Source organism: Galeopterus variegatus, unplaced genomic scaffold (assembly GCF_000696425.1).
Source record: "Galeopterus variegatus unplaced genomic scaffold, G_variegatus-3.0.2 Scaffold33, whole genome shotgun sequence".
In the NCBI taxonomy this organism is placed as follows: domain Eukaryota; kingdom Metazoa; phylum Chordata; class Mammalia; order Dermoptera; family Cynocephalidae; genus Galeopterus; species Galeopterus variegatus.
This window is the reverse complement of record NW_007726144.1, coordinates 342114-359641: the sequence shown is the minus strand read 5'-3', so window position 1 is coordinate 359641 and position 17528 is coordinate 342114. Positions and strand designations below refer to the sequence as shown.

At 55.6% G+C, this 17528-nt stretch overlaps 1 protein-coding gene across 1 annotated transcript; it reads right to left on the bottom strand.

Moving 5' to 3' along the window:
- Positions 1–309: 309 nt before the first annotated feature.
- On the bottom strand, positions 310–17528 carry INSRR (insulin receptor-related receptor). Its single transcript, XM_008570266.1, has 22 exons — positions 17158–17528; positions 13247–13798; positions 11398–11701; positions 11156–11298; positions 10843–10987; positions 9717–9931; positions 9301–9427; positions 6942–7180; positions 6374–6541; positions 6069–6264; positions 5817–5858; positions 5518–5738; positions 5126–5262; positions 4876–5038; positions 4598–4703; positions 3878–3930; positions 3461–3690; positions 2741–2851; positions 2446–2605; positions 1935–2064; positions 1665–1799; positions 310–1391 (listed from the first exon to the last, which is right to left on the bottom strand). The coding sequence occupies exons 1-22, from the start codon at positions 17240–17242 to the stop codon at positions 1148–1150; spliced, it is 3906 nt and encodes a 1301-aa protein (XP_008568488.1). The 5' UTR covers positions 17243–17528; the 3' UTR covers positions 310–1147.

The following is a 17528-nucleotide window of genomic DNA, read 5'->3' as shown; positions in this document are numbered from 1 at the left end:
GGCAAGGGGTGAGATGAAGATGAGGCATGGGGGACTGGTTGGTTCTGCCGGGAGGCCAGATACAAAGATTCCCTGCTGGGCTCAACCACTTCTGGCCCCGAGCGGGAGATAATAGCAAGACTGTCCTGCTTCACTGCCATGGCAACCCTGGCTGCTCTGGTCCTCACTGAGGTGGTGTTTGACAGCAGTGTATTTATCTGTATCATTGCCTTAGGGTCACCACCTCAAGTCCCGCAGGAGGGAGGGAGGAAGTTCACCCAGTGTTAACACCATACGGATGGAAAGATAATGGGCTGCCCGGGACCAGGGTACAAACAGATCTCAGCATTTATTGTGCCTTCTTCAGTCTTCCCACGAGAGGTGGGTGGGGGCAGGGGTCAGTGAGGGGAAGGAGGAAAACAAGGCTCCAAAGCCTTAATAATCCCAGACTAATATCTGAGGGGAAGAGAATGGGAAAAGGGTGGACATGCACCAAGGGATGTCCCTGGAGAAAAGGGGACCAAGCTTGGGGTCCCTGGGTGGGGCAAGAGGAGAGGAATAGGTGAGGGCAGGTCTAACAGGGCCAGGCTGGAACCCTCTTGTCCAGGCCCCTGGGTTTTCCCCACACCACCAGGTGTGTGGTGTGGGGGTGGGGAGGTGAAACACAGTGGTGAGGACAGTCATATGGACACCCCATCCTCTGCATCCAACATGGACGCAGAGGGTTCCAGGCCTGGTTCTGATTGCCCATCTGGTTTCAAGCACAGTGATGGCCCCAGATGACCACAGGAGACACACGCTGAGGGCAGGGTTCTCCAGATGCTGTCTCCAGGGTGGGCAGGCTGTCTCTTAGTCTGAGTAGGGTCTCTCACTCTCTGAGGGCAGGACAGCTGACCACGGTGTGCTCTGCACTCCTCCAGCTGCTACCCTGCTTGCTTCCTCATGGGGAACTCAGACTGCTGAGAAAGTCTTCCTGCACTGAGTCTGCTCTGACCACCCTCTCCCTGCAATCTTTCCTGCTCCTGTCTCTGCCCCACCTTTGGCCACCCCTGTCCTGTCTGAGTGGGGGTGGGGGACGGGAGTGAACATCTGGACATCTCAGGGCCCCAAAGTTGGGTCACTTCCTCTGTGCCCATGGAGACCAGTCAGCCAGGGAATGGGGTGCCTCTCAATGCCCTGGACCCCCATTTTGGGGGCTGCAGCTTGAGGAAGCTTCTCTTGGGGTTGGTGGGGAATCAGGCTCCACATCGGTTGGCAGCAGGGAGCCCCGACCCCCCCGGCACTCTGGGCTGTAATAGAAGGAAAGGAGGCGGAAGGAGGGTCGCAGCTCCTCCTGTATGCTGTCCAGGATGTGGGTGAAGGTTGGGCGCAGGCGTGGGTTCTGCTGCCAGCAGCGGTTCATCAGCTCCTGCCTGGTGGGTGTGGGGAGCAGTGTCAGAGGGGTCCTGGAGCCCCAGCCACACCCCCAGCCTCCTGCACTGGAAGAGTCAGGATCATGGGGCATTATGTCTGGGAGGGTCAGAGGGGGAAGGTCGTGGAGTGCAGTGAGAGTTTAGAATTGGGGGGCTCATATAGCTGGGGATAAGTGGATGTAAAAGCATCGGAGGAGGTGGTCCAGAATCATGAAGGGGGGGTGTAGGCAGAGCAGGGACAAGGAAAATTATCCTGCAGGTAGGGTAACTTACAGCTGATGGGGACAACCCTCCAGCTCCTCCAGGACCCCACCGTCCATGACAAACTTGAGCACCTGCTCATTGGACAGGCCCTGGTAGGGTTGTTCAGCCAGGGTCCCAATCTCCCAGAGCACCACACCGAAGGACCTGGAGGACACGCAGGAGGTCCTGAGCCCAGCACCCTTCACACTGCTCAGCACACCCTAAGGGAAGGGGGTCCCAGGCCCCTCCCAAGATCCTGCCTCCATATCCCTGGAGCCCTCTGCCCAAGCCAGGCCCCACCAGACATCCGAGTGGGTGGTGAAGATTCCATCTTTGAGGGACTCGGGGGCCATCCAGCGCACAGGCAGCAGCCCCTTCCCACCCTTGCGGTAATAATCTGTCTCATACACGTCCCGAGTCATCCCGAAGTCTGGAAAGTGAGGGTGGAGGAGTTGTGGGGCAGAAGAGCCACACAGTAGCTCCTGCCCCAGTAACACTTCTCCCCAACCCTCTCTACCTCCATAGTTTCCAAGAATCCTGGAATGTGAGGACTCAATGGACCTCAGAGATCATCCCATCCAAACCCTTCTGCTCTTGAATAAGGAGACTGAGATCTGGGATGGGGGTGATTTTCCAAAGTTTTCACAGGCTATCAGGGATGCTGCTCTCTGCCACGCCTCCACCCGCTTCTCTTCCTCTTCTGAAGGGCTCTGGTCCCAAGCTGTGGGCCAGGCCTGGGTTTCCTGATGCCTAGTTTAGGGAAGCCTCTCTTCTCTGCAGGCTGCCCTTATCTTCCTGATGCCCCCTGTACCCCCGATCTTGACGGTGAAGTCCTGGGACACCATGCAGTTGCGGGCCGCCAGGTCTCGATGCACAAACTTGTTGGCAGCAAGGTAGGCCATGCCATCTGCAATCTCACCAGCCATTTGGATCATATCCCCCAGTGCTGGCCGTGGGAGCCCAGGGTTGTTCTAGAGCCAAGATTGGGGGTTGTTGAAGAATAGCCTGGCTGCTCTCCTACCCAGGACTGTCTCCCTCCCCCTACAATGTGTCCAAATCTTCTCTAACTCACTAGCCCCTTAGCCCAGGATCTTTCTGGTCCCCACCTCTGCCTCAGGCCGCAAAGATCGAAGATGGCTCTTGAGGTCCCCACGGGTCATTAACTCCATGATGACCAGAGTTGGCTGGCCCTGAGACACAACACCCAGGAGACGCACCTGGGATGAACAAAGAGCCTGATTGCTGGTCCACCCAGCTCCCCTTGACCCACCTGGCCCAAAGCCTGACCTGCTATGACCACAACCTGACCCAGATACAATACTGACCCTTACCCCAACCATGACTGTAACCCTAATCCTGACCTAACAATGACCCTGACCCTAGCCCATGACCTTGATCATGTCTATTATCACAATTATGAACTTGGTCCACCTTTGACCTTGATCTCAATCATGACCCTAATAATGATCTGGACACTCAATTTGGTGGGGGAAGGGGACTGGCTGGCCGGTATGGGGATCTGAACCCTTGACCTTGGTGTTATCAGCACCACACTCTACCGAGTGAGCTAACTGGCCAGCCCTGGACACTCAATATTTGACCCCAACCAAGACTGATCTCTCAGCCCCAGCCATGACTTTACTATGGTTCTGTCATAACCCTGTTTGACTCTAACCCTAATCATGATCCTTACCCTAGTCAGGATCCTAACCGCAGTCCCAACCCTGACCTTGATGGTACCCTGACCTCAGCTCTGAGACTTTCCTTCTTACCATATGACATTTTCCCTAATTATGACCCTGACAATGCCCCTGACCCTCTCTTACCACATGGTGACACTTGAATGCCTTCATTACAGAGGCTTCCTTGAGGAACTCAATGCGTTCCCGGGGGCTGGCCAGCTCATTCACTGTCTTCAGGGCCACTGGCGTGGACTCCTCTTCAGCCTCAAGTCCTCGTGCCAGCCCCTCGTATACCATCCCAAAAGAGCCCTGGCCCAGTTCCCGGATTATGGAGATCTGCTGCCTGGGCACCTCCCACTCGTCAGGGATGTACACTGAGAGGAGGCAGGGGTCACGGGGCAAAGATGCTGCTCTCTGCCACGCTCCACCCGCTTCTCCCCTCCTCTTCTGAAGGGCTCTGGTCCCAAGGCCGCCTTCTCCAAAAAGGTCTCCTTGAAGTCTGCCTCTCCTCCTCTCCTGTCTCCCTGTCCACACCACCTGTCTGCCCACCCCCAGACCTACCATCAGAGGCGCTGAAGTACTCTGGATTCACAGAGGCATACAGAGTGCTGTTTCTGCAATGGGAGGCGAGGGGGTCAGGCTGGAAGGGTCCTCAGGAAGGAATGAACAAAGTCAGAGGACAAGGAAGGGGGATATTTTAAGAGGGAAGGAAGTTAGTGATCACACCCCTAGCATTGGTCAGGGTGACTCTTGGGGATCCCTAAGCACTTTCCAAGCTGGTCTTGGTCCTAGTCTTGGGATCTGAAAGCTGGAAATAGGGAGGACACAGGAGTAGAGGAGCTCCTGCTCCCTCAGCTAGTCCCTAGAGCCCAGCTAATCAAGGTCCTATCCACATTTCCTTCTTGTGGTTAGCCCCAGAGGGATCTGACACAAAACATTCTCAGACACATCCTGAGGTCTCCTGCCTGTCCCCCTGATTGATGGGACCAGCTTCATTATTTCTTGGCTTGGGCTGAGAGTGTGGTGACCAATAGGCCTGGTGCACCCAGACTGAGGGGTTTCCTAGGATGTGTGACTTTCACTGCTAAAACCCAGATAGTCCCAGGCTAACTGGGATGAGCTGGTTACCCCAACTGAGAGGTATGTCTCCTCCAGGGAAAGTGTCACCGCCTCTAAGGAAGTCCTTTCTGCTGTTTCACCCACTGCCCTATGACTGCACTGACCTTATGATGAGGACTCAGGGAGAGAAGGGGGCTGGGAGCCAGTGGGACTTGTCATCACCTCTTCTTGCCGTAGAAGAAACCGAGGGCAGCAAGAATGATGAGCAGCATGAGCACCACAGGGGTGACAGTGAGGAGGACATGTAATCCCCCGGAGTCCTCTTCCTCTGGCATTCAGAGGACAGGGTCAGAGGGTAGGGTCAAAGATGGTGAAGTCAGAGAGTAGGGGACGCTTTTCTTTCCACATTGGGAGATGAGGATGGGGGAGAGATGGGGCCTGTGGTAGGCTGGGGACCAGGGCTGTTTGGGGATACAGGTCTGGGCAGAGTCTGTGTATACCTGGGCCAGGGATGTAGAAGGCAACACTGTCTGTCCAGGAGCCATTGCCAGCCAGTGAGGTTGCTCGAACCCTGGCAGAGTAGTTTCCAGGGGGTAGCAGGGCCAGGTGAACTCCTCCAAACTTGGCATATCGCAGACGAGACACGCACAGCACTGTGGCCTCCTGAGGGTAACACAGAACAGCTGGCTGAAAAGGGGATGGAGGCACAAAACGGGGCTGGGATGGGGCGGCGTCTCCGAGGGCACCTACCTCTCCCAAGCGGCGGTACTTTATTTCATACTTGAGGATGAGTCCGTTGGGGTCCGGTGGCTCGATCCAGCGCAGGAGGACACTGCTCTTGCTGGCTGCCTCCCAGGCCACCTTCCCTGGGATACCATCCGCCTCCCCTGCGGGAGGGTGACCCGGCAGCCGGGCCACAAGTAGTTCCTCTCATCTTCATATTCAAACCCACGCTAAACTGGGCTAAACTGGGAGGTTTGGGGGAGCGCTGGGATTATGGGAACTGGGAGGGGCAAGCAAAGCCAGGCTCTGGGGTTAGCAGGAGGTCAAACCCGCTAGTTAGAGCACTAATTGCACAGTGTCCTTGGGGTCGGTGGTGGAGACAGAAGGGGTGTGTGTGTGTGTGTGTGTTTGAGACTTACTGTGGGGCATGGTGCGTGCAAAGACGAAGGTGGCGGCGCTGCAGCCCACAGTGTGTGCCGCGTGGTTGCAAGCATGGATGTCGATCCGGTACTCTGTGAAGTGGCGCAGGCCGCTCAGCACCGCTCGCTCCCGGGGCACCTTGTCCTCCTGGATCTCAAAATCCGAGCTGTTTCCCCCCAGTCGGAGGGACCCGGCGGCCCGGCGGTGCCGCTCTGAATCCCTGGGGAGGGCATGGGTCAGAGCCCTGCCCCTGCCCCAGGAGCCACGCTCCTCAACTCCCGGCCCCAACCCCGCTCACCTTTGGGAGTTCTTGTTGATGGACGTCACCTTCCAAGGGGATCTGGGAAGGCCAGGAGCAAACCTATCGGACCCGCCCGGAATGCGCCCCTGCGCCCTCGGCAGCCGGGTCCGACCTCCAAACCCACTCCCAGCCCAGGCCCCGCCCACACAAGTGAGGCCCCGCCCACAGAGCCCCGCCCTTCCCGCACAGACCCAGCCCTCGGCGGCCCCACCCTTCACACCCGCCCCGCCCACGTGCGCTCGCTCTCACTTGGGGATGGTGATGGCGTTGTGTAGAAAGTTTTCAAACTTCTTCTGGAACGAGGCCTCTTGCGCCTCCAGCGGGGGCAGGACCTGCCCAGGAAGTGAGTGCTGGCACGGGCAGCAGCCGGGCTCCGTCTCTGTCTCAAGATCCCCGTCCTGGCGGTCGAAGCGCGGGTCGTTGTTGCTGGTGGGCAGCCGCAAGCCTGGCGCCGCGGCGGGGAGGAAAGCTGTCAGACCAGCCGTCTACCCGCCCCTCCCCGCGACCCTGGCCCGGCTCCCCGCCCCACCGGCCTGCGCCTCTTCCCTGCGCACCACGGTGGCAGTAGTCATTGAGGTAGAGGTCGCCGTCCTCTGCCAGCCGCTGCCACAGCACTAGGTAGTAGGTGTTGTTTCCATTGCGCTGGGTCGGTGGCTTCCAGCGCACCAGGAGGTGGGAGGAGGAGTTGGACGTGGAGATGACGTCTTGGGGCACCGTGGGCGCTGGGGATGTGAGAAGGGGACAACTCGAAGGCCGCGGGTCCCCTTTGCAAATACTGTCTGGTAATGAGCTCATTTCACTGGGATCAAACCCTCCCTTCTCCCGAGGAACAGGTGACCCTCAACCCCCGCCCTCTGCTAGAACTCAGCTTTCTGTTCTTCGCTCCTCCTCCAGAGGTCCTTGAGTTGGCTCAACTATTCACCCCTCACTGTCCCAACTCCAGCCTCCCTAGCACCTAGGCAAATGCCCCCTGTTCTTTCTACGGCTCAAGCATTTGGCCTTTCAGCCTCTGTGAACCAGGCGTTCAGTGCCCCAGCTTCTCTATTTCTGGATCCTGGGTTCCCCCATTCTCACTAGGAAGCAGGCATCTAACTCCGGCCCCCTCCAAATGCTTCATCCTACCAGCGGGCAGGGTTCGGAGGTAGACAATGGGGCTCTGGGCTCCTTGATGTGGGCTGTCCTCAGCAGTGGTCAGTGTGATGGCCCGCACAAATACCGCATACTGTGTCCAGGGCTTGAGGGGGGCTAGGGTCACCCCTGGCTCCTGGGTGCGGCTTAGGGGCAGCTCCACATCCAGCAGGTTCCAGCTCTGGGCTCCACAGGCATCTGGACCCACGTGCTCCGTGGCATTCTGGAATGGGCTGAACACCCCATCCCCAGATCTGAGGGGTGGCTCAGCCCCACCTCCAGTTTCTAGCACCCCCCTCCTCCCTAAATCACCCTTGGACTGTCACTGTTATTCTTCTTACAGCCATGACTCCAGCCACCTATTAGACCCTGTGGGCCCTGTGATATCTGTGTTGCCAGCCAAATTTGTGATGAAATATCTCTTCATCCTTAGCAGGGAATATTGAGCTTTAGTCTCAATGAATATTCAAAAAATCTTGCATTGTATAAATAAAAGAAGGTGGGCGTGAAAGAGTCCCCTCCCTAGGAACAGCAAGCAGTGAGTTTATCTTAATCCCCCCTCCCCCAACTGGGATTGCCTGGAACCAGAACCGGGAGACCACTCTCTACCCAAGGGCAGAGTGTCTTAACCTAGGTCCATGAATGGAGGTTTATGAGTCTCCCAAACTGTAGGCAATGTTTTGTGCATGTGTATTTTCCTGCTTTCAGCAGCTTCTCAAACATGTTCTTGATTTCAAAAGGCCAAGACCCACTGCCACAGGGAAATTAATTGGGGCCAGAGGCAACCAATGCTGCCTACCTAGAGGCAAGAGCAGGGGCAGGGCCTGGGGAGGCACCACTGGCTTTAGGATTAGAAGGGGGGCTGCTCTTTGGGGGAGATGAAAGTGGAGCCTGTATGGGAGATATCAAGGTGATCGTGAAGTGACAATGGGGCATTGCACTGATGTTCATATTTGTTTCTTTGGAGAGGGGCAGAAGGGTGGAATTCATGCTGAGCTGGGGACAGAACTTGGGAGGTCAAAGGGGGTGGTAGTAGGGGACTTGAGGCTGGCTGGAAGTGCCTGCCCTTGTTGGGACCCAGAAATAGATAGTTTAGGAGCAGGTGGAGGTGGGGAGAGGGGGGTTGCAGAGTGGGTCCCATAGGGGCAGGTGTCTTGTGGTCTGCTTAAGCAGTATCAGAATATGTCTGGGTCTGCTTAGAGCCCAAATTGAGCCAGGATCCACAGTATGTCCCTGTGGGAGCACAGCCGCAGCCACACTGCAAGTTGGTGATGTTAGGGGAGCTTCTCTGTGCTTTGAGCACAGAGGTGGCTGTGTACAGTTGTGCAGATTGTGGATTTCACGAGCCAAAGTGTGCCATTCACATTGTAGTCCACATCAGTGTTCCTTAGAGTGTGGTCCATGAATCAACAGCTTCAGCATCACCTGGGAGCTTGTTAGCAATGCAGACTCATGGGCCCTACTCAGGACTAACTGAATCAGAATCTGTGAGGGTGAGGCCCAGGGATCTGTATTTAACAAATTCTCCACCTCCCCATACTAGAGACCTTCGCTTGCCACTGAGGCCTAGGAGAACCTTGGCCATCTGAGTAGGCCTCCCACCACTGACTTTCTTCCTCCCTCCTCTCAGGCCAGGCCCTGAGCTAGTGGTCAACGGAGACTTCTCAATTTAAATTCACAAGTGCTATCGAGCCGGGTGGCCCCCATCTTCTACCTCCTATAGAGAGAATACTCACTCCTGCCCTCCCAGCCTGCCATCCAAAATCCAGTTCTCTCCTCTGAAGATATCTCATTTTGATTCTTAGCTATATTTTTGGAGAAGTCCTTCCTGTGGTCTAACCACTATCCCTCTTGGTAGGGTCAGTCCACTCTCTCCAAAGAAAGAGCAGTCGGTCTCTCGCGATCTCTTTCTCCCTCCCTTCCTTAGGCTTTAATGAAATGCTGGCCGAGCTGCTCATAAAACTGGCCAAATTAATGGGCACTCCCCAAACCGCTGCTGGGGCAGGAACATGTGGTCAGTATAGAACATTAGCATAGTGAGTTGAAGTTTAATTATCCGAGCTTTCCCAGCAGGTCGGCTCTCTTGGGCTCTCAGAACCCCTGACTGTCCTCTCCATTTCACTTGGTGAGGGAAACTGAGGCACGGAGGGATGAAGAAGGTGGGGGGGGAAGAGCCAGACATGGGTCCTACAACGGAGTGTGACTTGGAGGTCCTATCTTCCTAGCTCTCCATAGCCCCCCTGGGTTTTGCCCTCTCCTGCCCGCTGTTGTGAAGAAATTGGCCTGGTCCGGTTCTGGCCCCGTCCCCCGATCTGGCCCCGTCCCCCGATCTGGCCCCGCCCCCGGTACTCACGACTCCTTGTAGTACACGATGAAGCTGAGCAGGTCGCGGGCCTCCAGCGGCTCGTAGCGCTCCCAGCGCAGCAGGATGCGGTCTGCCTCCGTCACGTTGGACACGAAGCGCAGGGTGCGGGTCTGGCCTGGGCGGGGCGAGGGGCGAACACCTGCTCCCAACCGCATCTATCACCTGCTCGAGCCCCGACTCTGGCCGCATGGCGTCCCATCTCCAATGTGACCTCTGAAGAGAACTTAGACGGTCCCCTTCAAGCGCCGCCTCCCACCCGCATGCGTGTGTCTGGTGTGTTTCAGTGCGTGTGAATGCCTGCGCGTGTGAGCGTCTGGGTGTCCCTGTGCATATCTCTGGGTGCATATCGGGGTCGTGTCTGATTGCAAGTGTGCTCGCTCTGGGGTTGGGGTCTCGGGCCTCACAGGCGGCGCGGTCTCCGTTGGTGCGGGGGTTGATCTCAGCCTTGTTTTGTCGGCCTCGCGTGCCGGTCACCTCCTCCAATCGGTAGATGTGCTCCAAGCAGAGGCGCGGGTTGAAGGCGAAGTAGATCTTGCCCACAGGAATGGTGAGCCCCGTGGCCACCCAGGACCCCAGCTGCTCTAAGTTCTGGTTGTCCAGCACGTACAGAGTGTAGTTCCTGGGGGAGACCAGAGGACCTTGCTCTGTGGGAAGGTGGGGGCAAGGCGTGGGAAAGGGGGTGGTTTATGGGCTCCTCCTGGAGGGGCTGTGCTGGGCAGAGGGAGGAGAGGCTCTCAGCAGCCCACTCACACCCAGGATGGGTGGGGGTGGAGTACATTTGTACACACCCACTGTACTGCTGACCAGGAGTGTGATGTCCAGCAAGTCACCCACCTTCTCTGTTTGTTTTCCTCATCAGTGTAGTGGGGTCAACAGCTTCCCTGCCTCCTTCCTTCCCTCATCTCACGTTAACTGAGCACCTACTATGTGCCAGACTCTGTGCTGGCTTTGTGGGACACAAGGAGGAGTCGTACTCAGCCTGGGGCTATGCCTCTGTAGGGGGTGTGGGCACCCCAAGTGGTACATGACAATGTGCCAGAAAACATGAGAAGTGACAGGAAACCACTTGACTGGATGGTTATTTAAAACATTCTTTTGATTTTGAAAAATCCTGGCTGCATTATGGGTAGCTTTGACTGGTAGGTGATAGGAATGAGTTTCAAATCCAGGCAGTCTTGCTCTGCAGCTGAGAGGATCAGATGATAATAATTATAGCCAACCCTTATAGAGTTATATGTAACTATAATTTATATTGTATGTACTGTGTTCCAGGCATTGTTTTAAGTGCTTCACACATAACAACTTAAGTAATACTCACAATAACCCTAAGAAGTAAGTAGTGTTATATTAGCCCCATTTTACAGATGAGAAAACTGGGGACCAGAGAAGTTAAGTAATCTACCCAGAATCACACAGCCAGTAAGTATAGGGCTGGTTCCAGACCTCATTCTCTTCACCACTGTTCTGGGAGTGCTGGGGAAGGAGGTGTGATAGAAGGAGCTGGTCAGAGGCCTGATTCTGACCCCTTACCCATCCACCATGTGGTCCCCACGGATTAGTTTGAGGTTCTCGAAAAAGCTCAGCGACACGAGGGCAAAGGAGTGCTTGATTTTGAGGAAGCCAGTGATGGTCTCTACCAGCCCCAGGCTGCGCTGCAGCTCTGGCTCCAGATTGTCTGAGGAAGGGTAAGACAGGGCTGGAGCAGGAGCAGGGAAGGTGATGGGCCCTCAGGGCTGGGACCCAGGATGATGGAAAGTGGTGCTTAGCCAGGTCATGGTAAGGGATGTGGCTGGGAGGAAGGGTGTGGCCAGGAGGAGGGGTGTGCCCCAAAGTAGGTACTGACAGCCCTGGCGAAGGTTGAGGATGAGGCTCCCCTCCACGTGGGTGCAGCCCACCAGATCCTGTGCCGTCTGGATGGAGTCGATGGTCTTGGTGCCTACCTTGCACTCTTTGGGGCACAGCCCCTCGCACTTGTGGCAGAATATGCTAGTAGGGGCAAGCAGATGGCATGAGCCTTGGACCAATAAGGGCCTCCTCAGGCCTCCTCACTGCTCCAAGGGTGCACCCCACCCGCCCTACACTCACCTGCTGCCATTACGGGTGAAGCCTGGAGGGCACTGGGCTAGGCAACTGCCCTGGTGGATGCCGAAGGTGGAGGCACGGCTGGGCACAGAGCGCAGGCTGGCACAGCACTCAGCTGTGACGCAGCGCCAGGACTCGTACTGGTAGGTGCCTGGAGGGCAAGCTCGGTGGCAGGCACCCTGGAAGTAGAGATGGCGGCAGGCTACACAGGCTCGGGGGTCTTCCGGCCGGCTGCAGCCCCCCAGGCATTCAGCGTGGCAGCACTCGCCGCCTGCTGTGCAGGCCAGTCCATGGGGGCAGGGACACACTGTGGGCAGAGTGCTATGTTAGACCTTACCTGTGTCCCCTGAGTCCTGGCCCCCTTTTCATCCTGGCCCCACCCCATTCCTCCTGGATTACACTCTTGATCTACACCCAAATCCTATGACATTGGTTGCTGACTCCATTTGCCTCAGATGGAGGCTCTTGAGGACATGGACTGTGGCCCCTATTGGTGGCTCCCCATCTCCCACAGTGCCTAGTTGGGGGTGCCAGAACTCAGGACAGAAAAATAGCATTGTCTAGCAGGGCTGCTGCTGTCCAGCCTGCTGTCCTGTCTAGGCCTGGTGCCCAGATCATCACTGGGCACAGTGCCAGAATGAACCAGCCAGCCTCTCCTGAGCAGCTAGGCCCAGGGCAAGGTAGACCTGGGAGTGTGTGGAAGGAGGGACCACCATTTGTCCTGCTGCGGCGCATACTGCCTCCCTCTTCAGCTCCCTTCCCTGGGCAGGAGGTGGCCCCAAGCAGCCACGGGAGGGTTTAGGGCAGAGAGCCCAATATCCTGGAAACTGCACACTGGCAGGTGGCTGTCTGTAGCAGCAATGTGTGGGGTAGGGGTCAGCTTGGGTGTGTTGACACTATACACGAAGACGTGCAACAGCTGTGTTTACAGCCAACAGGGAGGCAGCAGGGAGGTGGGGCCCAGCAGATACAGCAGGGGTCTAGCTACTCTCCTGCCCTGATGCTGAGGCATTGGTGTGAGAGGAGCTGACCTCCTGGAGCTGTGTGGAAAAGACCCCCAGGCTGCTCTCAACCTCTGAAAGGTCTTCCTTCCTTCCCCTGTAAGTTTCACTTCCTCCTACTCCAGCTATCCTCTCCTTTCTCCCCTCTCCCTCTCTTCACTGCTTGCCTTCTGTTTCCTGTCCATGCAGCTTCCTAAAGAAGATCCCACCTCACATATTTGCCCTCACCTGTCCTTTTCTCCATCGATCACCTTCTCCTTTCTTCTCCCACGCAGCGCCCAACCTCCCCATTACGATGCTGCCTGCTGACCCTGGATCACCTGTGCTCTGGCCACTTTTACTAGGAACATAGAGCTGCTACCGTGGCCCAGGCACTGCTCTAATGCTTTGTAGAATACCTCATTCCTCATAACAACCCTATGATCATTTACAGGTGAGGAGACTGAGGCATGGATAGACTAAATGAACACAGTGAGGAATTAGCAGAGCTGAGACTTTGACCTAGGCCATCTGGCTCTGTACTTAGCCACTGCCTCACTGCTTCTTGTGCTGCCTCGTGTCCATTTGTGCCTACCCTCTTTCCCCCATACCCCCTGTATCTGTCCTTTACCTATTCCATGACCGCCTGATGCTGTCTGTGCCTACCCCTTGACTGCCTTATGCCGCATCAGTTATTTAACTTTTCTGAGCCTCAGTTTCCCTATCCACAAAATGGGAATAACAGTACGGTAGTACCTGCCTCATAGGATGAGTGAGGATTAAAAAACAGTGGCAGCAAAGTACTGACCCACACCACCCTGTGGCCTCCCAGCCCCCTCTGTCCCCTAGTCATGTTCTGGGCCAGTGCCCACCTCTCTGGCAGTGGCTGGAGGTCCAGCACCTGTAGTCAGTGTGCCCGCTGAATGTGGTCCTGGCACAGGGCTTGCCAGCAGCACCCAGCACACCAGGACATACATCAGCACACTCCTCGCCCAGCTTGTTGCCCACGATGTGGTTGGCACCAGGTGCAGGCTGCAGCAGGCCCCAGTCAATGGTGGAGAGGTGGCAGAGCTCCTGGTTCTTCTCCACACGCACGGCCCCACGCAGCACGGCCCCCAGTGCTGGCAGCCCCACGTCACGCAGGTGTGGCATCTCAAAGATGACCAGTGCATAGCCCAGGAAGAGGTGGGCACCGCGGATGACCGCTAGGTTAGGGAAGAGGTCACGCAGGCTCTCCAGGCCATAGACACGGAAGAGAAGCAGGTAGTCGGTGACCTGGGTGAGGCGTGGGAAACTGAGGCCGTGGAAGTCCTCCCCTGTGGCCGTGAACATGAGCAAGATCTGAAGGTGGCCCTCTACCACACTGCAGTTCTCCAGCCGACGCAGCTCTGCCACCTCTGAGCGGATGTCCAGGCTGGAGCACACTGTGGGCACACGTGGCACACAGCAGTAAGTACAGCCCAGGCCACATACCCCATCCTGCCCTGACAGCTTTGGAGGAGGGGAGCCACACTGGCAGTAGGACACAGAGTGGGGAGTGGGATCTGCTCTGTGGGGTGGCCTCCTTCCTGGGCCTCAGAGTGCTCACCTGCAGCTTGCAGGATCTCTACCAGATGAGCCACCATGGGGAAATGTGAGCACCCGATCTCCCCTCCCAAGCCCATTTCCCCTTCTCTGTTGATAGCAACTTCATTCTTGCAGTGAGTCTCCAAACATGAAATCATCCTTGATTCCTTTCTTTCTCTCACCTTCTACATCCTGTGGGCTCTGTCTTTAAAATATATCTGGAGTCTGACCTCTTGCCATCACCTTCACTGCTTCCACTATCATCTTCCCCTGGATTTACAGTAATAGCCTCCTAAATTGTCTCCCCACACCCACCCTTGTCCCCTCTGTGGTCTGTTCTCCACTCTGAAGCCAGAGTGATCTTCTCAAAACAGTTGGATCACGTTCCTGCTCTGCTCGAACCCCCTCCCTCCCCCAGTGACTTCCATCTCACTCAATCTAAAAGCCAAAACCCTTACCACGGCCTGTAAGGCCTTGTGAAGCCTGACACGATTTGGGCCCCCAATCTGATGTCATCCCTTTTCTCTCTTTTCTTCAGCTACATTGACCTCTCTACTATCCCTAAAACAAGCCAGCCGAGCTCCTGCCTCAGGGTCTTTGTGCTTTCTGTTCCCTCTGGCTGGAACACTTTTCCCTCTACATGTCTCCCTCACCTGCTTAAGTCTTTGCTCAAATGTCACCTTCTCAATGAGGCCTTCTCTGACGATCCTATTTAAAATTGTGACACTCCCTACCTGCTCTTCCTTCTTTATTTTTCTCTATAATTCTTAATATTGGCTAATATATAATTAACTTATTTATTTTGTTTATTGTAAGCTCTATCAGGGCAAGGATCTTTGTATAGTTCAGTGCTATATCCTAGTGCTTGGTATAGTACCTGGCACAAAATTGGCAATAAATTTTTGATGAATGAATGAATGAGTGCATTCTGTGATTGGTAAGCAGTGGTTCAAGCTTCATATACCCATTTCTGTCCCAGTTCTAAGGGAGCTAAATGCCTGATACCTGCATTTGCTTACTCTTAAAAGGACATTCCATGTCTCCCCATTGCCAAAGATTCAAGTTTCAGTTTCTCAGCCTGACATTCCAGGGTGTAGATAAACTGGTCCCCATTCATCTCCATCCTCAGAAGGGTCCCTCCACCCTTGTCCTGCAAACTCAGGTTAAGCCTCACTTCCCTGACCATCTGAACCTGAGTTAATCACTTCCCCTTCAGGTTCGACTGCACTTAGTCCAGCACCCATATCCAATACCTGGGGCATTGTCCCAACATTGTAGTCTACAGCTCTGTCACCCCCTCCATGGAGGGTGGACCTCTTGTTAGCCAGCTCTCCATCCCCCCATGGTGCCCAGTCCTGGTCTGGAATCACTGGGCACTTAGGGACTATAGACAATGGACATCTGGATCTGAAGTCCACTCCTCCCTTGGGGACCCTGGTATGTTTGGCTTCTTCAAACCCAGGGCCCCAGCCCCATTTTCCTTTCTTTCCCAAGACACTTAGGACAATTCCCCTAAGGTGGCTGGATGCCTGGACTCACTAGCTTCCAAGGGGACCTTCCATGGCTCTTTGCAGATGATCTAAGTCTGAATTCTTCAGCCTGATATTCAGGTCCTACTAGCTTCTTCTGCCTTACTCCTTCCCTTCCTTTCTAGTCCTCTAGCAACATCACATACATACTACACACCACACTCTCCAGGCAGGCAAGGCTGGCTCCCTGGGGCTTACTTCACACCTTCTCCCAGTTGTCATTAATGGTCCTGAGCTTGCCTCTACCCAGCAGTTGTGTGTGTGTGTGTGTGTGTGTGTGAGAGTGTGTGTGTGAGTGTTTGTGTGTGTGTGTGTGTGTGTCTGTCTGTCTGTCTCAGTCTGTGCAGATACACACACACAAAAGAGAGGGAGAGAGAATGAGAAAACACTTCTCTATCCGCTCCTGGCAAAGGCCAATCAGGCTCTGCTAGGCAGATAGGGGGTTCTCTCAGGCGCCCACTTCCCATCATGCCCCTGCCTCTCCAGGGCTCCCCTGATGAGAGTCATTTGGAAAAACAAATCTAAGACCTTCACAGATTAACCCCTGCCTTCCCTCAGGGCATGGTTCTGTGCAGAGCTGCACTGGGAACTGGACATCTGGGTCCCCTGACCAAACACCAGTCCTTCCCAGAGACGTGCTCCTGTCCTGACAACCATACTCCTGGCTAGCATCTGCTGTGCCCTGTCCTGGCACAGCAGTGGAGGAGGAGACGAGGGTGTTCAGTGTTGGGGGAAGGGGGTGCCCTATGTCTTGCTGGTAGAACCTCTGTAACTAGTACTCTTCAGGGGACCCCCTCCCCCAATCCATTTGCATCAGTCCTCTGTCTCTGTAGGAAGGAGAGACTCTGCCCTGCTCCTGTAAGCCCCCCAGTCTGAGGGACGTCATGGGATCCCTCAAACAGGCACAGAGGACTGGATTCCTGAGCTCTCTCAGTCTGGAGGGGAATGGTAGAATTAGAGAAGGGGACACCTCTTAATCTTTCCCCTTTTGAGTTTTCCACCCTCAGCTCTTTTTCCTTTCTCCACCAAGCCCCCAGCACCCTGATGAGGGAGGGCCATTTAGTCTAAGTGGTCCCACCCTCCACTCTCCAAACCCTGCTCACAGGAAGGGTCTAGCCTGGGGGATAGGCCCCGAGGCACTGAGGAAAAGCAGTCCTTCCCCCAAACCAGCCCTCCTCCCCCTCAGTGAATGGGACCTAAGGGTGGAGGATGTGGGTCAGGGCCCTGGAGGCAGGAGCTCAGGTCCCTGTCTAGCTTCACCCCTCAATTCTCTGAGCCTCAGTTTCCTGTCTGCACAATAGCTTCACTTAGTGGTGCCTGGTTCTCAGCTACTCGCCCCTGCCCTGCCGCTCCCCATTCGGTGGCCCTAGGAGTGACCGCTAACACTCTTACGGCCTCAGTTTGGTTCTCCTCCAGGCTTTTCTGCTATCATGGTTTCACAAGCAGGAGTAGAGGATATCTATTCATCCCCCTGTTTTGAAGTCTTTCTCACCTCCTAGGGAGCTGAGAGAAAAACACCTTTGTGTGGGGAACTAACTGCTCTTCCTGATGGGAAGTCCTGCGAGCTAACCCCAGCCTTCACGTTGCAGTGCAGAGTAAGTAGATGTGTTCTGGCTGGAAGCTTAGTTGTTTGGCCTCTCAGCTGGCCAGGAGGGAGACGGGTTGGGGAGACAGTGCTGGGGACTCACCCTCTAGTGTGTCCAGGCCAAATCCCAGGGAGAGGAAGATCACAAGCAGGCATGCTCCCCAGGGCCACAGACTGGGCACTGCCATTGTTCCAGTCCTGGCTCTCCTCCAGGTGGCTCCGGGGAGGAGAGGGTCTGACACCTTAAGTGACACAGAGATCCAGGCTTTAGAGAGGAGGGGGGAGGAGGACAAGGGCAGAGAGACAAGGAAGCACACACAGAGATGGCAGGAGACAGAAAAGAAATGAGAGTCACAGAGATACAAAGACAATGACAGGCAGGTGGAGACGGAGACTTAGATTGGAGACAGAGAGATGGGGACAGAGATGCAGACAGTGAGTGGGAGAGCCTCAAGAGGTCTCCAGTGGGAGAAA

Excerpts from the sequence above, each read along its gene's own strand:
- INSRR (XM_008570266.1), bottom strand. The coding sequence starts at position 17,242 with ATGGCAGTGCCCAGTCTGTGGCCCTGGGGAGCATGCCTGCTTGTGATC. Across the intron at positions 3,931-4,597 it reads TTCTTCTACGGCAAGAAGAG|AAACAGCACTCTGTATGCCT; the intron begins GTGATGACAAGT and ends CTCCCATTGCAG. Across the intron at positions 1,800-1,934 it reads ACCACCCACTCGGATGTCTG|GTCCTTCGGTGTGGTGCTCT; the intron begins GTGGGGCCTGGC and ends CGTGTCCTCCAG.